The sequence below is a fragment of the Nilaparvata lugens genome, chromosome 3 (assembly GCF_014356525.2).
Source record: "Nilaparvata lugens isolate BPH chromosome 3, ASM1435652v1, whole genome shotgun sequence".
Classification (NCBI taxonomy): Eukaryota; Metazoa; Arthropoda; class Insecta; order Hemiptera; family Delphacidae; genus Nilaparvata; species Nilaparvata lugens.
The window spans coordinates 66,359,078-66,371,652 of NC_052506.1; the positions used below are offsets into that span (position 1 = coordinate 66,359,078).

The following is a 12,575-nucleotide window of genomic DNA, read 5'->3' on the forward strand; positions in this document are numbered from 1 at the left end:
GAAATTGAACATGGTTTTGTGCTACTGGGCCTGATATTTCCATGTTTCAAAATCAACTGAAAACTAAATCGAAATAAACATAATATTCCATCAGCTGCTCCCATTTCCCTTCAAGATGTCATTACATGACACAAGACAAACCTATTGATATTGATAGATCACAAGTAAATACTAAAGTTGTCAATTTGGATAGAAATAAAATTAAGTTAAATGTTAGTTTACATCCAAATTTCCATCCCTAAGCTTTTGGTTTCAAGCTAAGATCAGAAAGAAATCATATAATGGTAGTCAATAATCAAAGTGATTGAACTCTATTCAGATTTATGCAAATTCACATTCAAATGATCCCACTTCAATATTTATGATAGTAAAGTTTAGGACATGAGAAATCAGCTACAATAAATGTTATACTAGCTATTATGAATGGACTCTCATGTATGAATGGACTTCCTTGGAAGAAAGAATCAGTGGATTGGCAGCTTTTACACTTTTGGATAAGTGAAACGAAAAGTAAGCGACAGGCTATGCCAAAAATTCCAGAATAAGCAAGAGATCCATGGATACCAGAGTCATCAAATTCCGAATCAACTTAATTTGGAATTTAATCTTCAATTGCATCAAGCAAAAACAAAAATAACATGATCACTGCTAATTTGATAACTGTTAACAAGAAATATTAATTGCCAATGAATAAAGTCGAGGTTGACTCTTGAACCCCGCCCAATATTATACAAAGTTCGCAGCAATTGGACTACTATTCTACAGAGCACTTCCAACACATCAATGATTAATCGAATGATTTGACTCAATAGTTTTCATGCCAAGTTGTGGCCTAATCTCAAAAACGATTATAACAATTTTGGTAGAATTTAGATTATAAATGGTTCACAAAAATAATCTTATCTTTCAATTCCCGTAGCGAAGCACGGGCGCCCCGCTAGTAATATATAAATATGTAGACGATAGAGAGGAAGTACTAGTGAACCGAGCTCACCTCATCAGCTCACACTTTACCTTGAGCAATATTGAGCTCGCTGTTGATGTTGCGGATGTAGGGTTCGCCATTGGAGCGACTGAGGTGGCCACGTGCCACGTTGCCGGCGAGCAGAGACACGTGCGACGCGGACCGCTTCACCGTCGCCGGTCCCGCCTTGGAGCGCTTGTCCTCGCTGCCGAACGACGAGCGCCTCGCGAGTCGCGGCTCGAAGCGACGCGGAACCGACTTCGGAATCCGAAACACTGAGTTCTCGCGTGTCTCGCTTTTCTTCTCGTTGACTGCTGCCGATGACGTGACTGAATCGTCTTCAAACACTTCTACCGGTTTCTTACCACCACTTTCCTGGTAGGTCATTATCACAAAATTATCCAAAACATTTCCCCTCACATCAGGCTGTTTTGGTTTCTGTGAATTATCAATCAACCTACAAATATTATCTCCTTCAACCTTTGTTTTCTTCTCACTTCTATCAACGTGCACTTTATCTTGAACGACTCTCAGATTCTCTTTGTTCTCCATGTCACCATTTAGTATAACATCATTACTCCTAACTTTCTCCTGTTCAACATGCTTAATCAAATCAGGCTTGGCGCTTTGTTCCAGCAAACACCCCACTTTATCTTGGTTGTTATCATTTAGTTTGTTAGCTACGATTTCATTAACAAGACCTCCCACTTTATCTTCGTTGTTATCATTAAGTTTGTTAGCTACGATTTCTTGAACAGTCTTATTATGTTTGTTGACTAGTTTGGAAGTGTCTTGATTGTGATCTTTGGGAGAGTCAACGTTGACTAGGTCGGGCTCGGGAGGCCGAAACACGTCGGTGAGGTTGCCGATGGTGACTGTGTCGAAGACGGTCATGACTGGCGAGGAGGTTTCGTCGCGGAAGGTGGGGGGAGCCGGCAGTCGGTACTCCCAGTCCAGCGACTCGGGGCCTGACTCGAACGGCCTCTGAGTCGGACTCGGCGGCGGCAGAGTCACCTCAGTCAGAGTCAGCGCCACTCCCTCCTCATCGCCCATCCCGGACTCCAGACTCGTGTGGTCCCGCATTGCATTCTGGAATATCCTGTCGATTTCCTCATCATCCATTCTCAGGTCTGAAGTGCTTGATTCGGTCTTCGTTTCTGTGTCAGCTTCTGTGAATTATGGAAACAATAGAAACATTAATTTTATTTGAATAAACAGATCATAAAATGACTGTAGTGTGAGCCAGAATAGAATAAATCCTAGTAGGATCAAACACTTTGAAGCAGTCAGGTTCATACAGTTATGATAATTATATCATCAAACCCCAGTTTCTTATGAAAATCGCTGAATTTACCTATGCTACTGCTAATAATGCTCACATAAATCTATGACTTGTGTGGGATTAGATATGATGCAAAACTCACAAACAAAGTGAGAATCTAACCTACAACCGCTAAATTAATAGCATACTGATGTGAAACTTATAGAAAATAGTTATTCTCACCCTTGAAACTGTCGAATTATTTGAATTGTATTATAATCACATTCGTTTCGTCATTGACAAATCTGTATAAGCTATGGCTAGAACTGATGTTATTCAGTTGTACAAACTGTAGTCATACCCTCTGTGTATTGATTAAACCTTAGTAATTTCTTAGTTATAATAATAATAATAATAATATCGAGTGATCTGGCTGGCTCAGGTGTCAGAATTTTCAGGTCGCAACTGATCAATTTCAGGGCCTTTAACAGGACTTAATAACTGCTTAATAATGAGAAACTTCTGACATGAGAAGAGATGTGATGTCCAGTTGGTTCATTAATTTCCTTAACCGCATGCAAGTATTTACAACCTCAACCACATCATCACAGTGTCCACCACAGCACAAATGTTGTGGTGGAAAATTACAAGACTACTAACTTTAAGATTTTCAACTAACGTTAACTTATTAATTACTACTCGTAGATGGCATTGATTATACTGCATTGAGTATAGAAGTCATGTACTTTGAAATTGAAATATTTATAGTACCTATTTATTATACATTTAATTACTACTATAGCTTGGCTAATATTTAGACCTACCTAGATGTATTGATAATTGTAATTATTGTTAATTTTACTTTATACTTGATGAAGATTCTCAGTTCAAGGCAATCGATATTCTCATAATAGATCATTGTTATCAATGTTATCTTGAAACACAATTATAAATGAGTATCTTCCAGATGTCTGAATAATAGAAACAAACGAAATAGTCTTCGGAATCAAATACTCTTGAATCGAAAATATATTTTTCAATCCTCTATTTGAACTGTATAATGCAAAAAAAATCCATGCTGTTCTACTACTAATCAAGTTGATCAAAAGTTTGTGAGTACTTTCAAAACGTATTAATTTCAAGATCATGTCTAAATGAAAATCGTATCTACAAAAGTGTGTTTAAGAAAGAGAGAAGATAGAGAAAATACATGCAGACCTGTATTGGCACATGCGAGGGAAGAACACTCCGGAAGGCACTCTGCATTCGGCCAGCGTCCCAGCTGAGTCTTGGGGAAGTCGGCAACTTCGTTCAGGTTGCCCACCGAAAAGTTGCGACCCTTCTCATCAGGCAGCATCTCACTGTTTCGAGAACTGTTCTCCACCAGACCATCCTCCGACAAAGAACTCTTCACCTTTTTCACATTCGGCGTCGATGAGGTTGGAACTGATAGTGACGAAGCAGTAACGGAAATGACTTTGTCTGGAGGACACACTTCCTCCTGTATTTGAAACACTTCCTGGCATTCACTACTCATTGATTCGTTAGCAACAGCACTAATGAGACAATCCTTGCAAACATCGACTGGATCGTCTACGTTTCCCGAATCAACTTTACCAACCTCTTTTTCACATGTTGATTTGTTTTCTCCTAAACTATCGTGACGGGTGTCAGTTTTGGCCACAGATTCACAGTTAATAATTGGATCCACCCCATTCACACGCACTGTTTCTTGTGAATTACCTATTTTGTTAGTTTGTTGACTATCTGAGACATCATCATCCATTGCTAACCGATTATTTACAACATTATTTAGTGGTTCAGTCGATGTAGAAACAACAACTGATTGACTAGATCGTGGCTTTGGTAAAGGTGCCGGACGTTTTTTCCTACTTCTAACAGGCTTTGGTTTATTTACAACTTGACTACAGATAGTGGAATTAGTAGAGTCTGAGCAACCATCACCAACTAGGTCTACAGAGGAAGAAGAGGAGAGCACTGATGAGGCAGCGTCGTCGCCGTCGCCATCATCCACACAATCCGCCGTCTCGAAGATCGTCCTAGGTTTTGGTTTGGGAAGCTCTACTGTTCACAATCGAGGATTACACCAGGATGAGGGATGACAATTATTTTGTTGAGTTTTAGCAAATTCACAGGCAGGTGTGCAGAGGGGAGGCAGGAAAAAAGAGAAAATACAAAATATTAGTGAAAGGGTAATAATTATTGAGAGTTATAAATACATCAACTACTAAAATACTACAGTCAATTATTACTGAATTAATTACGGGGCGGGAAGAACATCAAGCAGACACATTTAACATCTCCAATGCATGATTAATCCAAAACTTTCAACAGTAAAATTTATAATTTCATAATTTTAATAGGTAAGTTTGAAAAGAGACCATTAGATAGAATGAGTATGGAATATTACAAAATCTATACTTGCTGAGATCAATATTTTTGAATAATCAAGGACAATAACTCATTTAGATAGTTTCTACGTTCATCTTTAAAAATGTCTCTAAAAATATGTTTATATCAGTAAAGAGGAATAGATTACAATTATTTATTGGAGAACTATCAAGATCAGGATGAAATACGGCATTGCTGAAAGGAACTAACAAATGTATCAGCTTTTCGAGCACTAGATAGTTTAATATAACTATCATTATGTTGCATGCAGGTTATAACTGTACAAAGCTTCACATACTCTAGCTTTTCTGAAACAATTCTTACTTCAATTAACACCAATTGAGTTCAGTTCCTACACAGAACGAATACTTCTACATATGAATAGTTCAAATAGAGAAACTACTGTCTATTTTCGACAATAACGTATAGGTACCAACGAACTAACCCAAATAATAACTTCTAAGGTACAGGATTCATCAACTATTCGGTTCTTACCAACACGAAAAGATGGCGACTAAATCACTTATCATACCACATGCAAATCTACAACAACTCAAAGGAGTTAGTTACAAGTGCTAAGTAGTGTATTACTTTCTTACTGTGATAAGGTGACTTCTTTAAATTCTATATTCTATTAAATTAATATTAATTGATTTCATGTTGTGTTTCAATAAAAGTGAAAGCACGTTATTTATTACACCCTAATCACTAATCATCGGTATTATTCAATTTTAGAAATAATGTAATTCAGAATATTAAAATTTTAAAACTCAAGTGGAATGAGATTCCTAATCAACACATCACTGTGATTAATCAACACATGATTAATTTAGAGATTCTATACCTGGCTAATATGACATTACTCTGATATTATAGATACAAGAGATTGTAGTTTCATATTATTTTTAAACATATTCCTCTTGACGTGTATCTAATTCTGGAGCAGAAACTATGCTGTTCAGCTTTTCAACGAATTTGTTCCATGACTCAATAGACTCTCGGCGATCGACCAGTAAGCCGGCAGGTGGAGGCGCTAACAGATTGCATTTGATCGGCAACCTTGGTGTACTGCGAAGGGAAAACCGTTGGGCCAAATGCGGTTGGCCGCCTTTGGTGGTGTCAGCCACAGAGTGTGACCTCTTCAAAGACTTCGACGCATCAACGACTGAGTTGTCAGTTTCTTTACGGTACGATTTAGATCCGAGAAGACGCTTGAAAGTACCAACCTTCAGATCATAATCATTGGTGGTTACGTCATCTGATTTCTCAAAGCTATCATTAGTAATTCGACTAGATTCATTGACTGGATTGTGTTGATGAGAAGAATTGATAATAGAGTTATCATTGTTGATTGAATTGACATCATGAAAAGCATTAATATTATTGGTGATTTTGAAGGGCCTTGGAACCAAATTGAGTATAGAGCTCTGAAAATTGCCTCTTGTGCCCATAGTTTCTGACTTTGATGTGGTATCTAAGTCTTGAGTATAGTCTATATTACTATGAGATATGAGATCATTTTCATTTTTCACGCTACTCAATCCAATTGGTGATGGAGGTACGGGATTTTCATCTAATGTCTTACTATTCAATGGTTTGAATTTATTAGAATCAAATCTAGTGATGGAGCCTTCTGAGCTCAATATGAATGATCTAAGTGGAGAGGAGGGAATTATTGCATTGTCTTCCATATCCATAAAATCCTGAGCGAACTCATCCTCTAATTTGGGGGTTTCCAATTTGCTACATGTTTCACTATTTTCGAACAGTAGCTGATTATTATTGATGCCTTGAGTTGTAATTTTGGTATTGATCGACAAATTTGATGATTTCCTTTTCATAGGGGAATTAAGTTTTTGATTACGGAAACTGAAATTTGATAAATCAATGTCTACACTCTTCAAACTTTGACTACGATCAATGGTATTTTTCTCTGTGAAAGTTGAAAGGCTAACACTCTTTTGTCTATAACTGTGACTTTTTAGAAGGGTGGTCCCCATTTTTGGGCTAGGTCTATTACCGCGACAAATTGGAGAAGTGTTTTTGTTTTTTAGAATGCCAGTAATGCTAGGAGAAAGATTCGGATTTTTTTGTGGGATGAATTTGCTACTATCATCGCGAAAATTGATATTTTCCACTCCAGAATGAACTACAACATCTTCGATTTTATTATTTCTATCACTAGAGATAGAGCTGATAGAATGTTTTGGAGTAGATCTATTACTTCTATTGATGGGAGAAATTTGATTTGAGGATGTATAATCTTCGTAACTGTCTTCCATTTCAGAATGCACCAGTGCACGTTCAATAAATTTATTATTGTTTGGAAGGTAATATTTTTGTTTGTTAGAGCGAGTTTCTTCATGTGCAAAAACAAGATTATCAAATTCGAACACAATAGTGTCACCGTCACCAACGACATTAGGATTCTCTTCTTCGAGTGTATTAAATGAGTGATTGGATAAGGATAGAGACATACCTGAGGGTGTGTTTTGGAGCAGGTCGAAAGAGGGACAGAGATGCGACGGAGCGGGAAGGTCGTCTACAGTGTCGGGGGTGCACACACTACTGCTACTGCTACCAACGTCGGAGTGCTGGGGGTGGAGTGTGGAGCGGAGGGTGGCTGGGAGGGTGGATGACTTCCTGGATGTGTCATCTAGGGGTGACTGTGGGCTACTAATGTCCTTCTGCCGCTCCTCTGACACCGACGACATTTTCAATGGCCTGGCCATGGGCGGAGCGGGAGCCGCCTTTTTCTTGCGACCTATATCAACAAATTTTATCCACAATAAAGACTCCACAGACATACAAATGTATTTACCAAAAAATTCGCTTCAAAATAAAATAGGGTGAAAATTTTACAAGAAATATATTTCGAATTTGTATTCGTAAATAATAAATTCTGAACCCCAAGAATAAATCATTTTTTGGTAATACAAATCAATAGAATTAAAACTTTACGATGAGTAACAAATTATTATTAGAATACTAGAATACGACTTCCTCTCTATCACCTTGAAAAATAACTAATTTACATGTTTGATGAAATAAAATGAATATATAATACTGGAGCTGAATACTAGATAGCTTCAAGTTGGTAGTTTGAATATAAAAGGAGCCCTTTGCACAAGTAAAAACCTTAATTTACACATAATCTATAAGAATTTTATCTTGTTTACATGGTTAGACATTTTTGAAACCATAATAGAGTATGATTCGATGAAACGTACTATCGACTGAAAGACTGGACGGAGAAGCTAAGGGCCAGGATGTCCACATAAGCAAGTATATGGGAAGAAAGATCAATTGAGTTGAACTTTTAGTAGTTTAATCAAACTGTGATTGATGTTATGCAAATTCAAAATAGGTAAAGGAAAATAAAGTATTATACATGCATTGATTGACGATTAGATGAGTGAATATAAATAACTAATAAGTTGACATGGTATGGCTGCGACATAGAAATAACTAGAATTTCAATTAAGGCAATTAAAAACGATCTTAGAGAACATGGCATTTATTTGAATTGAATGTATGGTTTACCTATGGCAATGAGGGATGTGGAGGACGTGCTGTGAGTTTTGATGCTCCTTGGCACAGCCGAGTTGACGGCCGTCGTCAAGTTGGACAGAGACCTCGACAGAGCTCCGCCAGATTTCACGTTGCTCGTTGACTCCAGGTTGCTTTCGTTGCTCGGTAGTTTACTTCTTCTCGGTAAAGAGTCTGGTAAGCTAAAAATTAATGTAAGCAGAACCGAAATTGATAAATTTCCAACATATTTTGGAAATACAGTGCATGAACATTAAAAACGGAGATGGATTAAGTAGTGTTGTAATTAATTAATGACGATATAGTGGTCAGGAGTGAAATGAAAAGGCGATTTGATAGGCGTGGAATCGATTTTATTTTTGGAAAATGAAACAATTTTCAATATGGAGGATAAGTTCAACACTTTTTGACAACAATAAACCGGAATTTGAGTGTCATTGTAATTTGAAAAAACGGAAGGGTAACTACAAATAAATCAATAATTTTGAAAATATATTTCACACTGGGATAAAATTATTCAAACATGAAGAATATTCCAAAGCGAAGTTGAAATTGTTCAATGGACTTTTCAAAACGGTGATAATGAATATATCATTTCTTTCGCAATACACGATCTGGGAGCTTTTTCCAATCACGTTTGATGAATTTCAAGAATCTGATCCGAAATGCAAGACATAGAAAAAGAACAGAAAAATATTCATCATGTTAATACTCAGGATAAATGTAACATTTTCAAGTTAACTAGAATTTAGAGGTCTATCAAGTTTTGCAGTTCAGAATTATTATTATTGATCTCGAGCCTCGTTATCAAGTATATAGATTTATAATCTATCAAGTTAAATTGCAAAAGTAATAGAATGAAAAACTATGAAATGGAGATTACTGCAATCAATAATTAATGTAGGATGGACTTAATTAATGGACAATTAAAAGGATGACTAAAAATACAAAAATCAATAGCATTTGAAAATATTCTAATGAATAATGAATGACAGGTGAGAGAGTAGAACAAATTTTTTGATAGAGATTATTAGTTCTAAATGTACCTAATTCCTTCAAAATGTACAATCTCTTTGAATAATAAAGAGTGAGTCATAATTGAACATATATTTTTTGAATATTCCTGGCTATAAAACAACTGCTCTTGAATGAATCAACTGTTAGTACAGTATTTATAGAAGGGATCCGAGACAAGTCATTCATTTTTACTGTCGTCTGATCGTCTCTTATATTTTTTCATCATATACCATAGGCATAATAGGCCCAATATTATGCATATTATGCCTAATAATAGAAGTAAAATGCTCTTTTTATAAAAGAGTCACTGCTTTGATAATTTTTGTTTCAATGATCTAAACTTCTACTAAATAAACACACCATTCTTCTTGATTGCAAGTTCTATTCCACTCAATTATCTATTTGCTTACGAAGTTATGATGCGCATCTATCTAGTTCATCCAACTTGTCTATTTACATTAAAATTTCTTTATCGTCTCTTAAATGTTTTTCCATTTCGAGATTTTCTATGTTATGGGGGTTATGGTTTCCCTCGCATCATTACAGATTATAATTCTCTAATTAATTGTTCGCTGGGCTTTTCAATAGGCACTCAAGATCAAATCTGTCAATGTAGGGCTAGCTACACAAACATCGATTTTTGTTCGTACGATTTTTTGCCGTCCTTATACAAATCCTATTAGATTGAACAGATGATGTTTGTCGAGTTCCGTTCAATTTGATAGCATTCATAAGGCGACCAAAAATCGATGTGTGTGTAACTGGCTTAAGATCACAGCCTATTCTCGTATTTGCTAGACCCAGCCAGAAAAATAAAAGCGATATGTTCAGTGAGATTCACTTTAAACTGTCAGAATTCTTTACACAACTATATTCCCAATTACCTGTAATAATTTTGGATAGATATCAAAATATCTCACCAGCAACAGTATCTGTATTCCCTATTCAATCAATAGTGCAACTCTTATAGCCCATTCAATCAATCAATCCGTGTTTCGGATGGACACGTTAAGTCGTCGGTCCCGGCTGCCTAAAAAGCAATCGTCAAGTTATGTCAGAGGCCCTGAAATTGATCAGTTGCGACCTGAAAACTCTGACACGCGACCTGAGCCAGCCAGGTCACTCGATATTTATTTTTTTTTTTATTCAATTAATACCCGTACTAACAGTTTGAAGTGACTCTCACAATAGAATGGAAACAGACTCACCTGTTGTTAGTGCTTTCGGTACTCTAATAACATAAATTCTTCCATTCAACCAAAATAAGTTTTTATTGTATTGTAACGCTGAATTTTATTATGAGTTTTATGAATGTATGTGTGTGGGGGATAATTTTTATTTTTAAACAAAACTGACAGTTTAGGGTGAATCTCACTATGGCAGGGGGTTTGGACTGACCTATTGTTAGTGCTTTCAGGACTCTCACTGAGCACGGAGGCCTCGTGATAGCCGCTGCTGTCAGAGCTGTTGCGTGAGTGGCAGATGACCGTAGCACCCTGGCTCGGTTGGCTGGCCTCCACTGCCGGATTGCTGTTGATGTTGTTGTTGTTCTTGTTGACAACATTGTTGACAGTGTTGTTGAGGTTGTTGTTGTTGTTGACGGGGGGCTTTGGTGCGGGGCGCCGCTTGCGCAGGGGCCGGTGGGGCACCGGGGGGACGAGGGGCGGGGGCGACGCCGAAGACTCGTCCGATCTTGTTGGGGACAGGCTGCGGCCTCCCAGACTACCGCTGCTCAGGCTTCCTTCGCACTGCAATCAAATGTAAAGATACATTCCCATGAATAAAATGGAATAAAATTTAAAGATAAATTCCAATGTAAAGATACGATTCCACTACATTTTTGTACAAGTATTACATTGAAGTGTCATAGAAGTATTGAAAAAATAATTTGGATAAAATTGTTGATAAAAATACTAGTATGTAATCAGTAGATTTCGGAATTTTGTGTTTTATACAGAGATAAGACACCAAATATTTAATGAATTTTAATTTCTAATTTATTCAAAACTTCTACTAATATAATATATTATGTAAGCTTATGGTAATTTAGTGAGAAGATTTTTTCCACTTTAAATTTCTCTTTTCTAGTAAGAGTAGAATGATTACGTTTTGAAGTTCTACCAAAACGAATAAGGTATTGGTGAGATTGATCTCTCACCGGAGTACTTACAATAGCATACCTTTTGTTTAGAGATTGCAGAAATCCCCAGCTGAGAAAAAACTTTACAAGAGTCTTTTCAGCGGTCGAATTCCTTCTAGCAAACATAATAATGTATCAGTTCTCAAAGATCAGAATGCTGGCCAATCTCTAGCTCTATGGTAAGTGATACTTTAAGGCTTTTTTCGGCTGTTTCCTCTTCTTTTCGATTTTAATTCATTCCTATCACTTGAAAACCTGCAATGCTGTTAGATAATGAAACTTGACTTTTCCAATGCTGTAAGATAATGAGACTTACCGAGCGGTGGTTGGCGGTGGCGTGGACTGGCCGCTGCTGCTGCAAAGCCATGATGTCGACGGTGGAGACCCCGCTGACGGGTCGGCTGCGATTCGACACCAACGCCACTTCCTGCAGCTTATAGTCCGCCAGGCTGCACGAGCCAGCCAGCACCTGGTCCAAGTTCACTGAAACATACATAAATCAATACAAAAATACTCAAAAAACAAGAAAGTATTATTCTGGAACATTAATTTAATTCATTTATACATTGATAGATACAATACCATTCTCAACTATGAATGATTGGGAAAGGAACAACAGGCTTAAAGCCCAAAACTGTTCCTTTCCCAAATTCAGATAGAAAATCTGTGCAAATCTATTGTCCAAAAATAGGTATATAAATCGATACAACAAACAAGATACATATTATTCGTTTAACATCACTTCAATTTATATTGCGTTGCTTTGGCGTCCTGTTGACAACATCTGAATAGTAGCAAGTACGAGTTAAAATTGGATTCTACGGACTTAGCAGATTTTACGACGAGAGAGATCGAGCTCCCCTAGTATCATCCAAGATGTTTCATCAACTTGAATATCTCTCTAAGCTATTTGTAATAAGAACTTCAATATTCCGAATTGATAGATTTGGACTACGGTAGTTGTTTTTTGTTGTATTCAAGCTCTATTCACTTTTGGATTTTTCCAAATAATTATAATTTTAACTTCCTTTTGGTAATGAATCAATTGTAGATTACTTCAACTGAATATTGAGAACTTCATTAGGTACCAAAATTTAGTTTCAATTACTATTGTATTCTATCATTATTATACTATTTTATTCTATGGACAGTGTTTTTGAAAATATATTACCGAAGTTAGATACCGGTACTTGAGATTCAAAGTTTGTTTCACAATATTTCCCGAACATATG

The 12,575-nt window shown here is 36.8% G+C and overlaps 1 protein-coding gene across 8 annotated transcripts in view; it reads right to left on the bottom strand.

The window, feature by feature from the left end:
- The window catches only part of LOC111048077 (protein cordon-bleu), a 195,312-nt gene that overhangs the window by 7,872 nt on the left and 174,865 nt on the right, over positions 1-12,575 (bottom strand). For 5 of the 8 annotated variants that reach the window (XM_039424349.1, XM_039424351.1, XM_039424352.1 and 2 more), the window contains 6 exons: positions 11,660-11,826; positions 10,602-10,951; positions 8,181-8,368; positions 7,117-7,401; positions 3,444-4,310; positions 1,015-2,133 (listed from right to left, as the gene is read on the bottom strand). In XM_039424349.1, the coding sequence (XP_039280283.1) occupies positions 1,015-2,133; positions 3,444-4,310; positions 7,117-7,401; positions 8,181-8,368; positions 10,602-10,951; positions 11,660-11,826 (2,976 nt within the window). The remainder of the gene's footprint in view (positions 1-1,014; positions 2,134-3,443; positions 4,311-7,116; positions 7,402-8,180; positions 8,369-10,601; positions 10,952-11,659; positions 11,827-12,575) is intronic. The other 3 variants (XM_039424350.1, XM_039424356.1, XM_039424357.1) reach the window with 2 other exon arrangements.